This window comes from Gekko japonicus, unplaced genomic scaffold (assembly GCF_001447785.1).
Source record: "Gekko japonicus isolate JY-2015 unplaced genomic scaffold, Gekko_japonicus_V1.1 scaffold1195, whole genome shotgun sequence".
Taxonomy (NCBI): domain Eukaryota; kingdom Metazoa; phylum Chordata; class Lepidosauria; order Squamata; family Gekkonidae; genus Gekko; species Gekko japonicus.
In genome coordinates, this window is record NW_015176007.1 from 365,045 (window position 1) to 388,460 (window position 23,416).

General features: G+C 46.7%; 1 protein-coding gene across 1 annotated transcript; it reads left to right on the forward strand.

The window, feature by feature from the left end:
- The first annotated feature begins 2,365 nt into the window (after positions 1-2,365).
- On the forward strand, positions 2,366-23,416 carry MAN1B1 (mannosidase, alpha, class 1B, member 1). The gene is made up of 13 exons (XM_015426507.1): positions 2,366-2,555; positions 4,623-4,731; positions 6,177-6,313; positions 8,410-8,570; positions 9,227-9,336; positions 9,757-9,942; positions 11,266-11,414; positions 13,475-13,663; positions 14,407-14,597; positions 15,646-15,766; positions 17,465-17,662; positions 18,482-18,613; positions 19,306-23,416. Exons 1-13 carry the CDS (start codon positions 2,415-2,417, stop codon positions 19,510-19,512), a joined length of 2,031 nt encoding a protein of 676 aa, XP_015281993.1. The 5' UTR covers positions 2,366-2,414; the 3' UTR covers positions 19,513-23,416.

A 23,416-nucleotide genomic window follows, 5' to 3' on the forward strand; every position in this document is an offset into this window, starting at 1 on the left:
AACTACTGCATTGATGATGTTGTGAATGAATAAAGGCATTTGCAGATCACAAGAATGAAACAGTAATGCAATAGGTTCCTGCCTTTACCTTTTCATGGAGAATAAGATGAAGGATATTTGCGTGTTGAAACAGCCATCCTCTTAACCCTGTACCTGGGCTAGAGGGCCAGAAGATGCTCCAGATATACAATCTAGACTTGCAGCATTTGTTTACCTGTTGAATGGCAGAAGTATATGACAAAACATCAGTGGAGATGCAGCCATATTTTCCTGTACACAGAGGAGAAGGTATATAATGAATATTTGAACTTCTTTTTCCCTTTATTTTTCTAAACATTATGAAACAAGTGAGGGACTGCTGGCATGTAAGGCTATCTTGTTTTCCTATGCCCAGACCAGTCCATCTTCCCGTATTGCCATCTAGGGCAAGAATGACAAAACAGTTGAGGGATTCTAAATTCGCATAACTAATAATTGCATCTTGGACTGCAGAGATAACTGAACAGTTGGGCTGTCTTTTGGTTAGCTAGAAGGTACTTGTTTGGATGATATTTCATACCTGGAGCTTGATCCTATGCATGTTTGTGTGTAGGAAATTAGTCTTGCTATATTCAATTAACCTTTCTCCAGGGTGTATGTGTATGGAAGCACAATGAACATTACAGTACAAAAGATGACAATATAAATGTTGAAATTCATTTGTGGTGGAAATAAAATCTAAAAAGTACACCAGAATAATAACTTTTATTGGAACCAACCAAATTTTTGCAAAAGTGTGAGCTAACTTCCCACCTCCACCCCTTTTATCAGGCAGGCTGCAATGCTTGACAGAAAACCCCCAAAGTCTGCAGCATGGTAGTCCTTGTAGTAACAAAACTTGGTAAAAAAAATCAAGAGAAGCCAATGGGTAGCTTTATGTAGGGGCTGGAGGATATGTGAATTCCCAGTTCTAGCGAGCTTCTCTATCACAGCAGGCCTCAAGGTGTCTCTTGTGCACAGCACCACTTAGTCCAGTAATTGTAATGCCTATAGGTCTCTCTCTTAAGACTACCACAAACAGCAGGGAGGGGGGTGTCATATCATGAAATATCTTTTTCTCACACATACATTGGTCTGGGTTTTTTTAAAAATCATCTTTATTAATTTTAAATTAATGTACAGTACAGCGTAATACAGTGCATCCATCTACAAGAATGTAATCTAAATGGAAAGAGTCGAAACCTACAAGGTTAACCACCTCAGATAAAGAGGGTTAGGGGGGAGAATATCTAGAATCTGTAAGTAGGAGACTACAGGGAACCAAGTTGACACAAATGTGGAGTGGTGTGGGGTATCTGATTGTGCACACCTGAGCGAAACACCCAGACTTTGGCTTGTCCTTTGTCAAATCCTGCTTCTGAATTTTTCTGTTGGACCAACAGACCCACTGATAATCTTTAGGAACATCACTGCTGCCATAAGTTTTTATGTTAGATTTCTATTCTGCCTTTCCTTTGGCATGATCAGCACAGCTAACAATGTCACCCGTGTAGCCAGGGGAACATTTTCCAGTGTTGAACACAAATCAAGCAGAAGAATCACACAAGGTAAGACAACTTTTGCTGGAAAGCTGTACATGTAGGTCACTATTAGTTAAAGCACTTTAGATGGCACATTCTTTTATCTTGTAAATTGCAATATACTGAGAGTCAGACTATTACATTTTGTTCCAACTTCCACCTTTTCTCTAAGAAGATCCATTTAATCCTCAAGGCCAAACACTGCAGAAGAATGATGGCCAGGGCCCCAAATCACCCACAGTGCAGCCTCCCAGTGGCTTTTACAGTTCCCATGGATTCTAGAACTAGAGTCTTCTCTCAAAGATTAACTAGCTGGCAGTAGAAATTTTCCAAATAAGTAAATTAATAACTTTATTATGCTAAAAGTACTTTAAGAAGGTGACCAATTACGATTCTCAAAACTGCACAAGAAAGTTTTCTTTATTTTATGCTGGTTGCCAACTCTGAGTTGGGGAATTCCTCGAGATGTGAGGGTGGAGCTGGGGGAGGGCACGGTTTGGGGAGAAGGACCTTAGCAGGGTATAATGCCATACAGTACATCCTCCCAAGCTGCCATTTTCTTCGCGGGAACTGATCTCTGTAGTCTGGCGATCAGTTGTAATTCCAGGAGATCGCCAGGCATCACCTGGAGGTTGGCAACTATTCATTTTGCACGGAAGCGGTTCCGTGGCGCTGTTGAGAATTGTAAGGGGGAGTTTGCTAGGAACGGCATCATAGAGCTTCATCTTTGTGAGAAAAGAGACACACGGAAGAAGCCGCTCTCTCCGCTCATGTCTATAGCCTGGGCAGTAGCCGGAGGAGTCATGGCGGCCGTGGAAGGAACGGTCAGCGGTTGAGGGGCCGCCGCTGGCCACTATGTACTCGGCTTCATTGCCGCCGCCTAGGCGGGACTTCATCTCGGTAACACTCAGCCCCGGCGGTGGAGGGATTGAGGCCGCGGTGGGAGGAGGAGGCTACAACAACAGCAAGGCTTGGCGGAGACGCTCTTGTTTACGGGTAAGGAAGAGAGCCATAGAGTCGCGGGGGGTAGAGCGGCTCAGGAGCGCCCCTTGTGGAAGGGGCAAGGTGGACAGACCCCTCGCTATGCCTTTCGTAGGAGGAGAGCGGGAAGGGGGAAGGGTTGTTGGGAAAATGGTCTCACAGTGGTCGTTCTAATGCCTTTTATAGCAGGAGGGGCTGGGGTTTGAACAGCTGCAGGGCAGAAATCCACCAGATGTAGCTGCTTCTCTGGCATTGCGGGAAAAGCTGCATTAGCTGGATTTCTTTCTTGGTATGCTCCTGTTATTCTGGAGCCCTGCCGAGGTCTGTAATAGCTGCAGATATGGCAAGAATCCCACAAGTGCAGCCACTTCTCTCCTCCTGCCCCTCATGGTTGTATGGAAAGCTGCACCTGAGAGCCTTGCCAGGAGGTTGTGTTTTTAATTTATCTCTGTATGGTAGACTGGTAGTTGTGCTTTGGAGTTATGGATATGGGAAACGGGAGAACCAGTAAAATGTACTTGCAACCCTATTTGGGAGCGCTGGACTCCACAGACTTCCTCCTATGCTACACTATTGGTTTGGCTAGCTTTGAAAAAAATGCTGGCAAGACTTCCTACATGTCTAAAAGCTGCAGGGTAAGATAAGGAACTCAAAGGTGACGTGTTTCCTTCTCTCTTGTTGTTGGAAAAGCTACAAATGTTGGATTTTAGCCCTGTCACACTACTGTTAAATGCAGGCATGTGAACCCTCCCAGGATAGTTTTTAAAAATTACAACTTCACAAGTGCCCTGGGTGGAGGGAAAAGGAGCACCAATAAATCCTGCTGGCAGCCCTGTGTGAGAGCCCTAGTCTCTCCAGGTTTGCTCTTATGTGATCCCTAGCAGAACCTCTGAAGCCCTGCTGGATCAGACAGAAGGCCCATTTAGTTCAGTGTTCTGTCTCCATAGTGGCCCATGGGTATGAGGACAGCAGCCTTCATTTGCTGCTATCCCCCCAGTTGTTGACCCCAGCAATGTGGTGTTCCTGAACATGGAGGAACATCACAACAAAAGCAAGAAGGGCAGTGGCTCAGTGGTAGAGCGTCTGCTTGGCATGCAGAAGGTTCCAGGTTCAACCCCTGGCAGCTCCAGTTAAAAGGGATCAAGTAGAAGGTGATGTGAAAGACCTCAGCCGAGACTCTGGAGAGCTGTTACCTGTCTGAGCAGACAACACTGACCTTGATGGATCAAGGGTCTGATTCAGTATAAGGGTGAAATGCCAGGGCTCTCACCCTTTGAGAAATGTATGTGTGGAGTAGAGAATTGGCAGGATTCTTTTGACAGCTGCCACCAAGCCCCAGTCAAACAGGGAAGTGAAATGAAGCATTGCTCTTGATCTAGTGCACCAGGCCATAGAGAAGAGAAATGTGACGTGTTCATATTGAAGTTAAGCTGCTCGAGGCAGAGGCAAGAGTAGAAGTGTGATAAAATCCGAGTGGGTTCAAAGGCTTGTGGAGTGGGTGTATATTACTCTCCGAAGTTCCCAGTCATTGTTCCCTAATTGCAGTTGCTTGTGTTTATCCCTCCTTAACTTTCCCTCCCATTTCTCCACTGCTGTGAAACTTGAAGCTGTAAACTGCTTGGGGCAGGGATTATTTATTTATTTTGTTATGGGGTGTTTTGGGAAACTTTTTGCCATCCACCCAGTCCACGTTGAGCCACAGCTCTCTGTCTGAGGAAGAGGATCTTTATCTTAGGAAAGGGGCAGAAGAATATCCTTGATAAAGAGGCCTGGGTCAATTAAAATTCCTTTTCTGTGGCTGTTTTCTATGTTCTCCTCCTACTTTTCCTATGTGTTGATGCAGCTTTCTTGCTTTGGATTGTACTGCAAAGTGCCAGGTTCATTAATGGCACTGCATGAATAATAACTCAGGAGGTGTTTCTGCCTCTCGAATGTGAGGAAATGAGGGAGTTGAAGCCAAGCCATGTTGAGTACTGTTTGTACAGGCTTGCAGAGAGGGTTGGAGGGCTGCTGTGCTGATTCTGCTCCGTACCATGGGCTGCAAACAACATCTGATTTCCTGTAACGTTGTTTCACTCTCAGAAATGGAAGCAGCTGTCCCGTCTCCAGCGGAGCGTGATCCTCTTCGTGTTTGCCTTCTTGGCCGTCTGTGGAGTCATCACTTATGCCAACATGGCCGAGCCCTGGAAAAGTGAGTCTCCCGCCTTGGATGTGCCAACATTGTCTGCTGTTAAATAGGGCTGCGAGTTTGAGCAACTAAATCCAGGGAGGACAGGCTGTGACGTACGGGTTGAGTGCACGCTTTAGCTGCCGTCCCCCGCATCTTGGGGAGCAGCTACCAGGAAAGACTGTTGTCTGCCCAGAGCTCTGGAGAGCTGATGCCCGTCACAGTAAACAGTACTGAGCCAGGTGGCTTGATGCTCTGATGTGGCATACGTTTAGTGTTTGGATGGAGGCTGTGGTTAGTGGGAGAGTACCAGCTTTGCATGCAGGAGGTCTGTTAGGGTTAGCGTTGTAATCAAGAGGGCACTTCCCTGGAGTGGTGTTGCATCAAGCAACTGAGGACAGTTTAGATTCCAAACAGGGTTTATTGTAAATCTTAAACAGGCACAACAGTTGCTGTATCATTCATTAAGGCAGCTTAAGTCCAGGCAACACCTTTTTATTTCCTGTCCTACAATACTACATCTCCCAGCAGGCTCTGTTTTATAGCCACAGCTATACCGAAGAACACCACAAATGGATATCCCTGAAGGGTCTGTCATGACTGTCTGTCATGTGTACCTCTGATCCAGGTGACAGGGTCGACAGCCAAAGGGACCTTTCTGTGGGTACACAATCTTCAAGGGACTGGGAGCTGGACTCCCTGCTCTGGGGCGGGGTGGGGGTGGCAAGCTGGAAGGGTCCTTTCCTTCCTCCTGCCAATAGGAGGGACAGGGACAGGGGAGGCTGGGAGGTGGCTCAGTGTGTGTGTGCCGCCCGACCACTCCTGGGTGCTGAGGGATGGGACTGACCCGTCACACAGCTGCATGCCAGCTGCTTGGCTGCTCCTGGTCAGAGCTTCTCCGGCCAGCACAAAGTCTAGTGGCTCTCTGCAGGAGCTTGTGTTGAGGTTATTTTGATACTGATGAGTTAATATAACAAGGGACTTCAAAACAGCATTAAACTTGGTCCCAGATTTTCATCCTTTGGATGTCGACTTCACTTGCCTTGCATTGTTTGTTCTGAGAGCAATGCGTATATTCAGGTTGGGAGCATGCTACTAGTTTGGTTTTCTGTAGGGTTTCTAAGTTTGTTTTTCTGTAAGCCCTTGGGAGCTCTAGAGTCAACTGCTGGTTTTTTGGGGTTTTTTTTTTTGTATTTTGTTTGTGTGAGCCTGGAAGTCATGGTGACTTCTGGCGACCCCTAGTTGGGCTAGGACATTTCAGAGAGGTGGATTTGATATTGCCTGCCTCTGTATCCTGGCCCTGGTATTCCTTGGAGGTCACCCTTCCAAGTTCTTGCCAGGGTCGGCCCTGCTTAGCTTCCGAGATCTGACGAGAATGGGCTTGCCTGGGCTATCCAGGTCAGGGCTTCAGCTACTGATTTTGCTATGTTGCGTTAGTGGCATTCACAGCAGTTAATTCCTCCATACAGGCCTGACCAGCAGATCCACAGAGGAGCAGAAGACGGATTTGGAGATTCCGGGTTTGAACCCAGCAAATCAGGCAGTTCTGCCAATACCCAAGAAAGCTGATCCTAATCTGGGGGATTACTCAGATTTTTCGCTTCAAGTAATTTTTAAAAATGTTTTCCTTATGTGTGAAGGGTTGGGATAGCAGTCTTATATGCTGTGTACTTCATTGCTGGAGCCTTGTTAGTGCTGCCTGTGCATTTTTTAAACTTTTCATTTACAGGGAACTTTTCCCACATAGACTTTTCTGCCCAAGATCCTCTGCATATTGTAGAAGATTTGGGGGCATTTTAGGGGGTGCATGCCTCGCTCTCGCCCCGTATCAGGTAAGAGTGCAGTTTGCCCCTGCAGTTTTCTCCTACAGCTGCACATTACAGGGGAAGATTTAGTAGTGGTTAAGCAGACTGATTTTCAGGTAAGCACACCAGGCATTATTGATTGAGGCACTGGCAATCATAAACTCTGGAAAAAATGTAGAAAAAGAGAACCCAGATAACCAAGAGGCTGAAGCACCTTCCCTACAAGAGAAGGTTAAGGGGTTTGGGGATTTTCAGTTTAGGGGAAAGGACAAGTAAGGGTGGGGCATGGTTGATAAAGCTATGGATGGAATGGAGAAGGTGGATCGAGGGTAATTCTTCCCGTCCCAGAATAACAGAGCTTGAGGTCACCCAGAGAAATTGATGAGTAGCAGATTTGGGATGTTATCGTGGAAGTACTCAGCCACACACAAAGCACACTTAGTTTATGGAACTCACTATCACAGGGTATGGCAATGGCTGCCCAGTCAGATGACTTTAAAGGAGATTCAACAAATTTTATGGAGGAAAGGACCAGTGCTCCCTCTAAGCTGTGGAGTCTTGTGAGCAAAAATTCTACTTTGTGAGCTACCGGCATTAAAGTTGTGAGCAAGCGATTTGGCTACTGCATAAATTAGTTTGCTCTGGAGCCATCCTCCCTGAGCTAAGACAAAAATGTGTGAGCCAGAGGCTAAAAAACTGTGCTAGCTCACACTAATTCAGCTTAGAGGGAACTCTGGAAAGGACTATTAATGGCTATTGCCCTGTATAGCCAAATAGAACTTCCATGTTCAGAGGCAGTGTACCTCTGAATGCTGGGAACTTGAAGGCAGCAGCGGGCATGCATTGCAAAGGTGTTGCACTCTTCTGATTATAGCCTTCCAAGAAGCGTCTGATTGACACTGTTGGATGAGATGGACTCTAGACCTGAGTAAGCAGGGCTTTAGTTCTTAAGAAACCCATGATAAAATTCCATGCGCTGTCTGGAAAACAGCTTGTTCACTTGTTAAGATGAAGTAGCAGACCTCTGATTGGGCTCTTTGCTCTCAGCTGTACTGAAAGATAACTTGTTTCTTAAGAAGGATTCTGGGATCTGCAGCAGATGTTTTATCTTCTGTTGTTACGTTTGGACCTTGGAGAGTAGCTTACAACTCCATACTTTGTGGCGTGTGCAGGTTTCAGGGAAAAAAATCTTGGCCCTATTTTCTTGTCCACCTGGATGTTGTCCACTACGGGCATTCTGGATGGTGAGCCCTGCCCTTCAAGTGTCCTGCCCTTAGTGCATTGCTCAGCGTAGGTGGACTTTTGCTGCTGTAAAGTGGGGTTGAAGTGGCTGAAGACCTGAGTCTTTATCACTCTTGAAGTCAAACTGAATTGTATGTTCCATAGAGTGGGGATCGTATGGCTTCCATTTAAAGAGCCGTGTTCATTTATTACTCTGTGACATACACAGTTGCTGTGGGAACTACCAAAGCTAACCCACGAGTTTCATGTGTCTAAGGAAGACCTGCATGTGTTCCTGCATCCTTACTCTCCTCTGAGAGATGCAATTGGGAGCTAGTAACAAGTGGCCCTGGTTTAGTCACACGTGGCAACAGCAAGGTGGTTCAGTCACCTGAGGCAACAGTTCAAAGGGATAAGCCAGGCATTGTTGGAGGAGTTCAAGCTGGGGCAGTTACATACCAGGCATCAGCTTATCGCAGCCTTGCCAGTGAATCCACAAGCACCAGGCCCCTTGCGCATTCATATACCATGCCAGTTGTGTGTGACAGTTGTAACAGACCAAAAGAAAAGGAGCTAACTCTCTTACAGGCAAGTAAGCATGCATTTGCAAGCCTTTTTTTTATCTTGCCACACGTGGGAGTAATCATGATGATTTCCCTTCACTTCCTTTCTCCAGAAGCCCCCAAAGGAGCTTCCAGTCCGACGAGGCCCCCCTAACCTGCAGCTCAGACCGCCTCGGAGAAATACAAAGGTGAAGTCGCAAGAGGGTGCAGCCAAGACAGAGGAAGAGCCGCGCCAGGCTGTCCAAGAACACAAAACGCAAAAGTCTGTTATTAGGTAGGTGGGAGGAAGTGTCACAGATCCCAATGAACAAAAGCATGCGGGGGTAGGGGTGGGAGTTTTCCCGTCCTTTTGCTGGAAGAGCTGCTCTAGGAAGCTCAAAAATTTGCACTGTCTTTATTGCTACTGTCAGTGTATGTGACATATTATAGAGTGGCATAGCCAGAAAAAAATAGGTCCTTGCACGTGTGCAGCTTTACAGACTGTATAAGGGGGAAAGATAGCAGATGAAGAAGAAGGAATGGAGAGGGCACTAAGGGATCAATTCATCCATAGAATTAAGAACGCCTAAGCTTTGTTTCCATTGGGGGTTAAGCCAAAGGCTTTGTGGGAAATTGTGAGATTTTAAGGAAGAGTTAGCACCACAATGGAATTCTGGGAGTCATAGGCGTGAGGAGCAGCAACGGAGAGGCGTTGTTGGAGAGCCGGTGACCTGTGGGCAGTCCTGTGGCCCAGCAGCAGGTGGAGGAAAATGAGGCTGGAGGAAGAATCCTCTGGTATGCAGCATTTGAAGCAAGGGAAAGCTCTCCGTACTTGATTCTACTTTTAATTATTAGCCATGCATCTTTGTAATGTTGCTGTGGAGGCTGGAATTAGTGTGTGTTGTAGCAAACTGCTGTGGTCAGTATTCCTGGCATCATTATCCTTTGCAGCTGGCGAGGAGTAGTGATTGAACCTGACCAGATCACAGAGTCTCCTTCCAACAAAATAAAGGAACTGGACAAACCCTCACCCGTGGAATCTGAAGACCAAAAAGAGCCAGGTAGTAGGTTCGGACAGAGCCTAGCTGGGGGCTCTTCCTCACCCCACCCCCCTGCCAGCTCTAGTGGGATTAAATCTAATTCTTGCTGGATAGATAGTTGTGGGCTGTTTCACTGGGTACGCATCTGAAATGTGTGCAATCCAAAGACTGGTATATGAATTGAGCTGCCTTCTGACCACATCCTCTCTTACAATGGTGTGCTATGACTGTTCTCTCTGGATTCAGGGGAAAGTGAGATCAAGAGTGACCCTTGATTAATTTAGTTATCAGTTAAAATATTTAACTCCTGCCTTTTCTTGTGGCTCAAGATGGTTTACACCCCTTATTACAATTTAAAACCAATAGATTAAAGGCTAGATCAGGCAGGGTCCAGTTGATGTGCTTCATCCAGGAGTTAATTCTTCTGCTTTCTGCTTTTAGTGCCTCTTAATGAACGCCAGATGGCTGTGATAGAGGCTTTCCGCCACGCATGGAAAGGCTACAAGGAATTTGCCTGGGGCCATGACGAGCTGAAGCCCATCTCCAAGTCATTCAGCGAGTGGTTTGGCCTTGGCCTGACGCTCATTGATGCACTGGACACCATGTGGATTTTGGGCCTAAAGGAAGGTTAGCTCCTCTTTTTCTTGTTTTAGCTTTTCACCCTGCCTCATTTCCACAGTCTGCATTACTTTGCCAGCAATACCTATGGGTGAAGAGGACATATCCTTACCAGAAATGGAGCAGTGTCCTCAATATTACCATGCTTACTGTGGCGATAAAAAGGCTCTATTGAGTCTTAGCCAGATCCATTTACATGTGCAGGAAAATCATGGTTTGGTCAAAATTTGTTCCCCCACCAGTTTACTGGAAGCAACACCTTCGGCTTGTCCTGTGCAATGCTCCCTCTAAGCTGTGGAGTCTTGTGAGCAAAAATTCTACTTTGTGAGCTACTGGCATTAAAGCTGTGAGTGAGCAGTTTGGCTACTGCATAAATTAGTTTGCTCTGGAGCCATCCTTCCTGAGTTAAGACAAAAATGTGTGAGCCGGAGGCTAAAAGACTGTGAGCTGGCTCATGCTAACTCAGCTTAGAGGGAACACTGGGACTCCTGTGTATGAGAGACACATGGCCATGCATGCTTGTTTCTCAAAGATCAAGTGATCCAGGGCTGACCTATGCTTTGCAACCTGAGAGGCTGTAGCCTCTTTTGCCATAGCCCCTAGCCATGAGCCTTGGATTCGGTTTTAGACCACCTCCTAGATAAGGTTCTGTAGGTGGTTGACAAACAGGTAAATAATGCAAATGTAGAATAGGACGGGTAAAAAGATCAGCAGCAATAAACAGGTTACTTGCTGGTGTTGTTGGGGTTTTTTTGCACCTTAGAATGAGATCGTAATGCCAGCTAAAAAAGTCAGTTGACAGATCCTTCTTTTCCCCAGATGCCTGGGGAAACAAATAAATGACTTCTGCTCACGTCTGAAACTCGGAGGAGGCAGCAGCACCCAGCAATTGCAGCAGGGAGGGAGTTCTGTAGAAGAGGCCCCTCTCTCCTTTCCCTGGAAAGGCTCCATCTCTTGTGGCTACCTGCCGCATTGCAAAAGATGGGGGTGTACCGATCAGCCCCCTGCCCACTGGGTGATTGTCAGTCCTAGTCGGTTCGTATGGGAGGAGGCTGCTGTTGTCCAGACTGCTTTGGGTTTGCATCTTAATATGGGCAGATGAGAAGCAACCTGTCAGACTTTCCTGTGGGTTCCTTTCTAGCTATCGTACCCCTTTCTTTTCCAATGGGGGCTTGGGATCCACAGAGATTAGCAGCTGTGTCCTTAGGGAGAGACATTTTCCTGAGTCCTGATACTTTTCTCCCCCTGTCTGAGGTTTTCTCCTCTCCCAGAGCACACCAGAGAACCGTTGGATGGTTCTGTTGAGTGACTTTGGGTTCTCCCCTGATGCAGAGTTTGCAGAAGCAAAGAAGTGGGTTGTAACAGAGCTAAACTTTGACAAGAATGTGGACGTCAACCTTTTTGAGAGCGCCATTCGGATCCTGGGAGGTCTGCTCAGCACCTATCACTTGTCGGGGGACTCCCTCTTCCTAGAGAAAGCTGTAAGCAACCTTTTATCTTGTCATACAAAGTGAACCCTGCTCCCTGACCTGTGTGTCTGTTTCCCAAATCTCAGAAATGACGATGGAAGACTCCTGGCATTCTCACAAGAGTTTCAGTCCTTGCAGTGGGAGGTGGAAAAACCTGTAATGTTTGCAATGTAAATGCACCCTCTCCCTCCTCGAAGTAGTTCTGCAGATCTGTGTACCTATGTATGCTTTTTGGGTGAGTGGTAGGCAGGAGATTTTGCAAGGGAACTTTCCCCCTCTCTATACGGCACACTGGCAGCCAGTTTAACTGCTAGGCAGGTGATGGGCGCCAGTCTAGTTTTACTGAAGTGTCGTGCTGTTCTTTTTGCTGCCGCTCTGAGATTTTGAATGGTGGTTATTCTGCTGGGAGCTGATTTTAGTCACTTTAGAAGGGCTTTGTTTTATTTTTAATAGCAGGGCAACGCGTATGCTTGTATGTGTGGGTGTATAAGTAAAACCTTTGAATCCTGAGCTGGGATTCCCAAGAGCCATCGAGCTAGTTCTCTGCACCCAAGAGGGCTGTGGACTTGAATTGCAATCCCCTCCTCCCCCCACACGCCACCCATTGTTACAAGCCATGCAGGGGGGGAAATGCCAGAAGACCTCACTGTTGTCCCTGCCAAAGCAGCTCTTTGGATCCCCCCAAGTATCACTGGTCACAGACCTAATAACAGGAAGACCCATCTTCAGGATTCGGCAGCAGAGAGTGGCTTTCGGACTGAGCTGCTGGGGTTCCTTGCGAGCTTTCTCAGGGGTCCCTCAAGCCTGTCATGGTCTGGAATACATACATACATACATACATACATACATATTTATTAGATTTATACCCCGCCCTGCCGCAAAAGATGGGCTCCCTCCTCCTGTATGTCCCAGTGTGCCAACTGCAGTCCTTAGGCTGCCATTTACTGGCTGTCCCTCACTGAAAGTAATCTACCTAACATCAACTGGAGCCTGTATTTTTCTATCCCATCTCCCACTTTGGGGAACAGGCTTCATGAGGAGACGAAGGGGGGCTGACTTCAGACACTGCAAGACCATCTGATTTTCCAGGGCTTTTAATGGGGTATAAACTGCAGGTCTCTTTGGTGTGTGTATGTGTGTGTGTGTGGGGGGGGGGGGGGGTGACTGCATTTTGCTGGTTTTAAATTGTGATGCATTTCAGTTATCCGTAAACTGCCTTGAGCTATAGTGAAAGGTGGGAAATAAATGTTTTAATAAATAAAATAACATCAAGGTCAGACATCCAGGACAAATTTCCCTGAAAGAGAGCTTGCTTCATCCATGTTCAGTAGTCCTCTGTGATGTGTAGGGTGCATGGTTTCACTCATGTTGAGCATCAGTGACTCCCACGCTATCAACTGAGCATGTGACCCGGAGCAGGGCGCCCCCCCCCCCAATCCTTTTCAATACGCAAGGCTTCATCTGCAGACGTAAAAATGTGAAGCTCCCTTACCCTGAATCGGGTGTTTGATCCTTCTAGCTTGGTATCATCTGTTCTGACTGGCAGTAGCACTCCAGGGTCTTGAGCAGAGTTCCCTGTTATCCAAGACATCAGAGATTTTTTAACTGGTGATGCCAGGGGCATCATATCCTCTACCACTGAACTATGGCCCCTGCTCACAAGAAGCTGGTGGTCTGTCTAGCTTAGTATGGTCCACTGTGACTGGCAGTGGCTTTCCAGGGGATCAGGCAGGGAGAGGTCTTTCTAATTTCCTGCCACCTAAAAACCCTTTAGCTGGAGACCGCTCTTTCACCACACAAAGCCTCAGCCCCTGAGCCACCATCTCTTGGCAAATGAGTTCATGGGCAGTGGGCTGAGGACTGCTGGTCTAGAGTGTCCAAATGTACAAGGAAAATATAAAGTTGATGAAGCAATGAGAGCCAGATGGACATCGCAAGCCCATTAACAGAGTCTTTCCGATGCAGCCTTTATGCATAATCTCTTCCTTCATGTTCGACGTCTATACAAGGCAACAGTAATCTTTTCTCATCCTGTCTCCTCTCCCCGCCTTTCCATGTTCTCTGCTGTTCAGAAAGACATTGGCAGCAGACTCATGCCAGCCTTCAACACCCCTTCCAAGATTCCATTTTCAGATGTAAACATTGGCCGGGGCACAGCCCACCCGCCACGCTGGACGTCTGATAGCACGGTGGCTGAAGTGACGAGCATTCAGCTGGAGTTCAGGGAGCTCTCACGCCTCACGGGGGAAGAGAAGTTCCAGGTACTGATGGAGCTGTTTGCTTTGTTTCTCTTTTCTCCTTCCTTTTCTGACAGTGCACTGAAGGGAACCAGAGGTCATCTAGTCCAGGCCATGGTTCCAAACATGGGAGGTTCCCTCCATCAGTGTTCTAGATTTTCACGAATACCATCCTGGAGACAACACGCTGCAGGCAGAAAGAAGCTCATGGAGCAAATAGTTGAGCTGACTTGGGCGGTCGAGATGTGCTCCTAAAGCTAGAATACCTTTTCACTCTGGAGAAATTTCTCATGTTCTTCCAATCAATTTTTGCTTAATACTTTCAGTGACTGATGTGATTTGATCTTAGGGGCTTTATCAAAGTGAAGTGTAAAAGTACATGAGTTTTGGGAGGTTTACTTTGACTTACAATTTATGTCCTCAAAATGCCAGGGTTTTAAAAAAATTATGGAGGAAAGAATGTCAACAGCTAGCAGCCACAGTCGCAAACTGAAAATTGTGTCTGGTGGTCATGTCCTTTTGAACACCAGATGCTGTGGGGGGAAACCAGCCACAGGGAATGGCCCTTGTATTCTCGTCATACTTTTGGACTTTCAGTCCACTGTGGGAAGCACGATGCTGGACTGGCTGGGGCTCTGGTCTGATCCAGCAGGGCTCTTCCTGCATTCTTAAATTCCACTGTTTGGTGTGCCCTTCAGAATTTAATTTTAAAATCCCGTGTGTGTGTGTTTGAGCCTGAGAGATTTCCTGGGTTTTGTTTCCTGTAGAAAGCTGTTGATGGGGTGATGCAACACATTCACTCCCTCCCTGGAAAGAATGATGGTCTGGTGCCCATGTTCATCAACACCAATAGTGGGCAGTTTACCCATCTAGGGGTGTATACCCTTGGAGCCAGAGCAGACAGCTACTATGAGTACCTGCTGAAGCAGTGGATCCAGGGTGGGAAGAAGGAAAATGAGTAAGTCTGTCATTCACCACCACCACCACCACCACCCATCTCCCTGGTCAGCTCCAGGATGGGCCCTGCTTTCAACGGGTATCTCCCAGGCCTTTTCAACCAGAGGTCTGTGTTTTGTGGCAGAAGTGGGCTTTGGGGCAATCTGGAGCCAGGTGGGAATGCAGCCGCCTCCTTTTGCGAGAATCCCCCCAAGCAGGGCTTTTTTTCCCTGGAGGAACGTGCTGGAATGGAGTTCCGGAACCTCTCCGACAAAATTCTTTTTAAAATGTTTAAAAGTTCATGAGTTTTCAGTAGGCAGTTTGAGAACTTCATTTCCCTCCTGTGAGTTCCGGCACCTCCCCCCCCCCCCCCCCCCCCCGCCAAAGCACCGTGTCCCTAAGCCATGTTCTTTTGTGCCTGAAAAGTCATCTGCTTCCCAATGTGGTGGGTTAAGGTTTTAAATGGGTGAGGCATGCTGCGGGATATGTAATGGAGAGCAGCAATAATAATCCTACTTAGCACTGGTGTGGAGCTTTCAAGCATTTAAATCCCCTCACATATAGTGACAATTCACGATTATGTTATAATCCTTCCAGCAACTGTCCTTGGCAAAAGGAGGGCTAAGCAAGCCCCCCCCCCACAATTCCTGCTATCAAAATGGGAGGGGGGGAGGGGGCAAGAGACAAATCCAGCTCTCCAAGTTTCTGTCTTGAATCATCTTCCAAATGATGATTCCTGTGCTTGCTATGACTTTGTAAATGAATTATTACTGGGGTTTTTAAAGCTCTGTTGTGTGTTGTGATTTTTAAAGTCCTGTAAACTACTTGGAACAGAGCAGCAGTATAGAAAGGGCATACATAAAAAAAACCCGGTACAGTCAGCTGGTATTATGACTCCCATTTTGCAGGGCGATGTGAGACAGTTCGGCTTGCCTAAGGCCATTGAGTGAGAGGGCCGGATTTGAATCGGGCAGCCGTGCTATTTTTTAATTTTTAAATGGAGTCCTGCCCAGTTGACGTCAGTCACAATTGTTAAACCTCCTCCCGTAATTAGTATGTTTAATCGGCAGGCTTTTGGAAGATTACGTGAAGGGCATAGAAGGGGTGAAAACGCATCTTCTTCGCAAATCCCAGCCCAAAAGACTGACTTTCGTCGGTGAACTCGCTCATGGCCGTTTCAGTGCTAAAATGGTAAGCGGCTCGGGGTGGGGGCAGGGGACTTAACTTGTGCTTGCAGTTTCCAGAGGGGTGGCTGCATGAGTCACAGCAGCCCAAACAACAAAAGGTCAGATTCCCTAACGGTGGTTGTAACGATTTCATGTTTAACTGTGTGTGTGTGACTTTAAAAGTTTGGATGCATGGCTGTATGATAGTCTAGAGTAGTGGAAACAAGCAAGTGGTGTGATTGGTGAGTGACAGAGAGGGAGAGGGGTTTTGGAAATGATTCTGTGTGGATGAGCAGATATGTCAGTCAAGAGTGTCAATTAGAGATGACAGTTGATGAAGCCAGTGGAAAAAGAGTTAGTTTGGAAGTCTGAGAGAGAGAGACTCATCCCTGTGTGGGATAATTTGGTTCTGTGTAGTAAAAGAGTTAAGCAGTTTGTTCGTTTTAAGGACTGAGAGAGAGAAGTCTTGTGTTTGTTATGAAAAGTTGAAGTATAAAGAAACAGTAACCGTATATGGCCTTAAGAAGAAAAAAGTGTTACAAAGTTACATGCCCAGATCCCTGACAGTGGGAGAGAAAAGTGTGTGAAATATCAATAAATCTACTTTTATTTAAGATACCAGTTCTGAAAGAAATTCTTCCCAGGAAACACATAGACCCTCGTGAACGCCTAAACCCTCGACTTACCTACCCAGTGACAGAAATATTATATTATAGAGGTTTGGAAAGCCTTAAATTTCCTGGTGGCAGCCGGAATACCCAGTAAAATAAAATAAAAGGAACACTTTTAAAGTAAAACCAGACCTCCCCAGTTAAGGGGTCGTCACAGTGGTGCTTTCCTCTGGCCGAAGGCTCCTTGCACCAGAAGAAGACACTTCTGTTAGCAGAAGGGATTGCGGGATCCAGCCCAAAGAGACTCACGACACTTTAAAGCCTAACATTTTATTGTGTCAGAAGCTTTTGTGAGCCAGAGGTCACTTGATCAGATGTGTAAGGTGTGTTGCAGAAAAACAGACACACAGGGAAACAAAGAGGAGGGGGGAGGCCCCTTGGGACACATGAGAAGGTCCAGCATCCCATGACAGAAGCAGGTTGCATCACATTACAGAACAGAGAAGAAAACAATGCTATCTTGTAAAGAATGTGTTAAATTGAAGGACAAAGTGGTATTTCTGTGCATGGGCTTAGCAGTGAGTAAACCAAGTCCATGCACTTCTGGCTGTAAGGGTGTCAAAATTGAGAGAAGTAATTTCAAGAGAGGCCTGCCTTCCCCCTCTTTCTTCAGTTAAGCCTGCTGTTTTCTTTCCCCCAACAAAGTATGCATTGTGTAGCTTTTAGACTATTTCAGCATGCTTGGAACATTCTTTGTCATTGTTATAGAGCAGCAATTTTCAAACTCCTTGGAAGTTTCTCAAAGGTTCGTCGATGAGAAAACTGGTGATGGCGGACAAGATTTCCTGAAAGATAGTTTGCCCCTTCCTCGTGTTCTTGTCACGTGATGCACAGCTACAGGGGAGTGTTGGGGATGTTCCAGTCTCAGAGCTCATTCTCAGTCCATGTGATGAGTCCCAGTTAGCTGGTCAGGCCACTACAATAGTGGAGAATTTGCTATAGAAGCCTCTGCAACTTGTGGGGGTTTGTGTGGAAAGAGTCTCCGAGAGGAAAAAAAGGAAAAGCCCTGTGTGAGCGAGATTGGAACCTCTTCCTCTGTGTGTCTCGGCCAGGACCACCTGGTTTGCTTCTTGCCTGGAGCCCTCGCTCTTGGAGTTCACAACGGGCTCCCGTCTGATCACCTGGATCTGGCCATAGAGCTTGCGGAGACCTGCTATCAGATGTACGCCCAAGTGGAGACTGGCCTGAGCCCAGAGATTGTCCACTTCAACATGCACGCTCAGAAGGAACGAAAAGATGTGGAGATCAAGGTGAGCTGCTTGGTGTTATCCCTGGCGGGAGAAGTTGTGTGAATCTTTAGTGCCAGTTCTCTATTGGATGCGTATCCTTTTAGAAACATAACATCACACCAGGTGCAATCACTGTGCAACAGACTGTCTTCCCCCAACCCTTTGGTTGTTTAAAAAAACCCCACACTGCAGTGGAAGGTTCCACAGCTCAGTGGCAGAATCCAGGCTTTGCGTGTTGAAGGTCTGAACTTCCATCTCCACCATCTCCTTTACAGGGATCCCTGGTAGCTGGGTGCAGAGGGGTCTCTGCCTGCAGCCTCGGAGAGCCACTGCCAGCCAGTCTTTTGCTGGTGCAGACATAACAGGATTAGATGTGCCAGTAACCCACTTTACAGGGTAATCTTTAGATATGTAAAATGGGGCAGCTGAAGCTGAGAGTGTAGCTTGCCCGACGTCACCTGGATAATTGGGGGCAGAGGTGTGATTGTCAACATTGGTCAAACTCAGTCTGTGATCCATTATGCTGTGTTAGCATTCTTATGCGTGTGCATGTGCGTGCATTTAAAACAATCCCAGTTGCATGACAGGAAAAGCCAGATTCTGGAACTGGAACAAATGAAGCACTGGCCACTTTTCAGAGCCAGGTTTTCTAATCCTTTGGAGTAAGAATGATCGAATAGTTGTGGTTGGAGAGGGCCTTAGCTGTCTCCCTCTCCCTCTCTTTTTGCAAGATCTCCTCGTTCAGTTGGCCTGTCTGTCGTGGGAGGGCAGAGTGTAGTACAGTTAGAGAAGATTGAATTTTGTCCTTTTCTGTTTTGGATTTTTTTCTTCCTTCTCCAGGCTGCAGACAGACACAACCTTCTGCGCCCTGAAGCTGTGGAGAGCTTTTTCTACCTGTATAGATTCACGGGCGACAAGAAGTATCAGGACTGGGGCTGGGAGATCCTCCAGAACTTCAATAAATACACACGGGTAAAACCAAGCAATCTTGACGGCCAGCTTGGGAAGCTTTTAGGCACTGTGGGGGGGCCCTCCTTGTTGTCAGTCTGGCTGAAATGATAGGCAGTGGAGAGAGGCTTGGAACTGGCTGTACACAAGGTACGGGACCTGCAGGAGCCCATAAGAGAAGTCCTGCCTATTAAAGCCACCATCTCAGCTCCCAATGCCTGCTTGTCAGGACTTGTGCGCTCGCTTCTATGTATTTGACTTCTGTAGCCTTCGGTTGCGCGTCAGTGGCGTGGCTGGATGACAGTTGGCAACGGGAAATGTTTGACTTCAGCTGAGGCTCAACTAGCTGCACTTCCCTCATTCTCTGGTAACTTGAACAGATGGGTGGGAGACTGCACTGACAGCAGCAAACACAGATCAGGGAATTGCGTTCACCACTGGACCACTGCAAAGCAGTGGGATAATGATTTTTAGAACAGTGTCAGCAGTGTATATGGGGAGGGAGTGCTTAATCCTATTCTTCAGTTTCCCCTTTTCATCTGTAGCCCCTCCTAGCCTTTCCCATTGACATAGAAAAAACCTAGCTAGGGGTAATGTGGCTAGGTCAGGGATTGGCAGGGAAGGGGTTGTTACACAATATCTGACGTGTCTGGGTAAGTTGTATCTTCACACCCATGCTGTGTACCCATCTGTTCTCTTGCAATTCTTTCATCCAGGTTCCTACAGGTGGCTATACTTCCATAAACAACGTCCAGAACCCTAGCAATCCTGAGCCAAGAGATAAGATGGAGAGTTTTTTCCTTGGCGAAACACTCAAATACCTTTTCTTGCTCTTTTCGGACGATGTCGACTTGATAAACCTCGACAAATACGTCTTCAATACAGAGGCTCACCCCCTTCCTATCTGGCATCAGCAACAATGAAACGTGGGCCAGCTGCCATTCCCAGTCTTGATCATATCCCAGCTTACTGGGGGTCTGAAGGGAGGTGTACGGAATATTGTGGGTTCATGTGTATTTGCTGGACAGCACATCAGAAAGGAAGCTCAGATTGTGGAGGGGAAGTTTTTGGCCTGGAATCCACACCCTCTCGTGTCATCTCCCCATTGTCACCCACCCAGCACTTGGACACACAAGCCAGAGAGGGCCAAGCAAATTTATTGCAGCAGTGAGTTCTGCTTGGCACACAAGACGCTTTGGGAGAGGTGGGACTGGTGTTGGCCCATTGAGATCCAGGCTGTATAGATCGTCTTGGTGTCAGAATTATCATCTCGACAAGAGGAGCCTTGTCGAGGTACACCGAGAAGTGTCCCAGTTTACAGCATCATTCCGTTGTATCGGCCTATTACCATACCTGCAAGGTAAAGGCAATAAACAAGAAAGATGGGTCCTTCGCCCCGAATTTAAAATGCAGGTTGTCAGTGCGATTGCTGATTCTCCAGTCTCATTCCAAGCCGAGGGGTTATGCCACAGGTAACACCGGCAGAACGAAAAGCTTCTTTTCCAGCTGCCACTACCAGTGGCAGCATCTTAATTTTTTAATGGAGCACTTTGAATAATCATGTGGCACTTGTACCTGTTGTGAATCGTGGAGAAGTTTTAAGTCCTGCAGTTGCTGGTTTGGGTGGAAACTCATGTATAGCTTTGTAGGTATGTTGTGACGGGATTTCCCCCCCCCCCCTTAACTTAATCTGCAGAAATGCAAGAGACAATGTGAAGAGAGAATTTATGTTCTTAAAAAGGTTATCTACGCTAGAGTTTATATCTATGATGTTTTTGGCTCAGGTATTTGGACTGAAAGCTGCTTCCTGAGGCTCAGCTACTAGCAACCCTAATAATTTCCTTTTCCCCCCAGACTGGAATCCACACCTGAACCCAGTGGGACTGCTGGACTTTCCTTTTGCATTGTGTTGGCTCAGCTGGAGCTTTGCTGTAAAGGAGAGTTTTCACTAGAGAGCTAGAAGGAAGAGATTGTTGGTCATCTTATGCCCTCAAGGGGCAGCCAAGTTCGAAGAGGTGTTTCCACCAGATAGAACTGGGTGGTAGTTATCATATCTGTGAAAGTGGATCGGGAACAGATAATGGATTGTGTCTTCTGTGCATACTTGGTAGCCTTGAAGGTAGTATTGGAAAGAGGTGGCCTTTTTAGTGCAAGAAGGAATAAACCCACTAAACATTTATCTTAGGAGCTAGTGGGTTTTGCACTCTCACAAGCTCTTCTTAAGGAGAAAATTTAGTACAATATGCTTAATACGCTTTTGGATCATCATTCTGGAGCTCCCGCCTGAAGTTCATAGTGTCGTTTCACCACCTACCTCAAGGGGTAATTCAGAACAGGAAGGAATTCCATGCAATAGTGTGATTGTGGGAAACTAAATATTTTCCCTGAATATACTCTTTGGCTTTGGGGTCCATTTCACATGCTACAACTTTTTAACAGGTGGATTTCAGAATTCACAATTTGTGATTTTGTTAATGCTTGCCCACCCCCCTATTTGGGTGTGTTATTTTTTTTTATCCTTGTTTCCAGTTTCCCATTTTCAAAGCTCCAAAGACAGAGTCATATTTTGGAAAAGGGTGGCACCTGTAGGACAATCCTTTCTAGCTCAGGGGCTGTCTAGTCATGCCTCAGTAGGGTCTCCAGTCTTTGTGCATTTTGCAAAGCTGTGCTGCCAGTAGATTCTGTCGGGGCCCGCTTTGGCTTTTCCTGTGTTGAACTGGTACATCTTATTGAATTACTAGCAGGAAATTGTCCTGTCCTCCCACAAAAGAACAAGAGCTATGCAAGAGAAAGGCTGCAGCTAGGGTGAGAAAAAATCCCACAGAGTTGTGCCCCTGGTAGAGCCTTGTTTCTTGAACTGTGATGACAGCTTATAGCAATTGCCCTGCAAGTCATATTGAATATGGGGCACATATTGGCGAAGAGTTGTTTTTGTCCACACAAGGTGTGCACAATAAAACGGTAGCCTTAAGACTTTATAATCCAAAAAGCAAGAGGACTGTGGTTGTGTTTACACATAATACAAGAACTGGTTGCTGGGGGGGTGGCTCAGAGTTCTTCCTTTGCGATGAAATTATTCGGGTGGCGGCTGCTTTCTCTCAGCCTCGGTCCTTCCCCCCACCCGAGTCATAAGAATACTGACCTACCTTGCAGGTCTGTTCAAAGGATTACTGAGATATAGTATTGCAAGTTCTTTGAGCATGCCAAAGGCAATATAAATGTAAACTATTGTGATTTCCAGCTTGCCAATTGTAGGGTAGGTGCTTGTATGCAGTAGGTCCCAAGTCCAGTTCCTGGGATCTCTGGTTTCCCAGATGGTGGGAGAAACCCTTTTCTGCCTCAGACCCTGGTGAATCACTGCAAAGTCAGGGGAGCCAATCTGAACTAAACTGGCTAATCCGATCTTAAAACGGGGGAGAGGGCTGGGGCTCAGTTGTGCAGAGTACCTGCTTTACATGCAGGCCTGAGGTTCAGTCTCCAGATACGTTCTCGGGTAACAGGCTTGGGGAAAGGCCTTCTGTGGCTGAGGCTTTGGAGAGCTGTTGCCAATCAGACAAGACAGTACTGGGCTAGATTGACCAATGGACTGACTCGGTGTAAGCCAGCTTCATAGGTTCAGTGGAAGACCCTGTATACTTTCTAAAAAATTGAGTCTCTTTAAGCTGGCTGATCTAATGGGGACCATAAAGCAGCAACTAAATGCTTTGTGTGTGCTGTAAGGTACCCATTCCCCCCCCCCCCCTCACGTAAGTGCACCCTGGAATTTAAAGCCATATTCTAAAGCTGAACAATTGCTGTGGTGTTTGGAGGCAGACACTTAACTTTGCACCGGTGCCTTCAGTGTGTGAGGGCAATGAAGGACAGGTAGGGAACAGAGCTACGGGAGGGCCCATCCTACTTGCAGGTAGGCAGAAGCTAGAGAAATTATTGCTGACAAGAACCTCACCAATATGAAAATAGCATGTCTGATTCTTTGAGAGAGGGCACCTTCCACCACTGGAACAATATCTCAGTTTCCTGGGCTAAAAGCTAAAACTTATGGCTAAAAGCTAAAGGAATGACCCAAACTTGCATAATTTGTGCAGGTTGTGGAACGTGGCTCTTGGTGCAGAATCCAGATTCTTCTACCCACTCAGAGTACAGCCTGGCTTTAACGTGCTGTCCTGTTGCCCTTAGGCTTGCCTGGAAGCTCCCCTTTCAGGAAAGCCAAGTCTTTATTGGTTTTTGTATTACCGCTTTCTCACTTTGCATCACCAAATCTACAGCCATTCCTTAGTGAGTCCTCAGGTCTTCTGTGGCTACATATTGTCTGTTCTGGGGTATATGTGTGTGGGTGTACGTAATTAAGAATAGAAAAATTATTATTTTAATGCTGTTCGTGAACATTGCTGATTCCTCCTCCCTGTGTCTTAACAGGGGGAAACGGGAGCCTTCCCCACACTTCTCCTCTCTTTAGAGAACTATGTGAAATAGCAATCCAGGAATGGTTTGACAACTTGCTGTTGCTGTAGATGAAGGCCAGAACTTACAACCACCCAACCTCACGTGTAGATGCTACACACTGCTGTATTTGCTCCTGTGTAGTGAGAGGAGCCGGATGCCTGTCCTGAGACCACCCTGTCCCCTTGTCCTTATGCAGAAAAGGCAAATTACTGAAGCATGGGTGGTGTGTTACCCGGTGCACCGTATGTAAGCAGAAAAATCCATCCCTTTGTAAATGTGCAGGAGATTTTAAGTGTACTTTGCCTTTTAAAGAGGTAGGAAAAGGTAACTTTTAAAACAAAACAAAACCCCACCTGTGTTAGAAAGTAAAACCACAAAATTCTG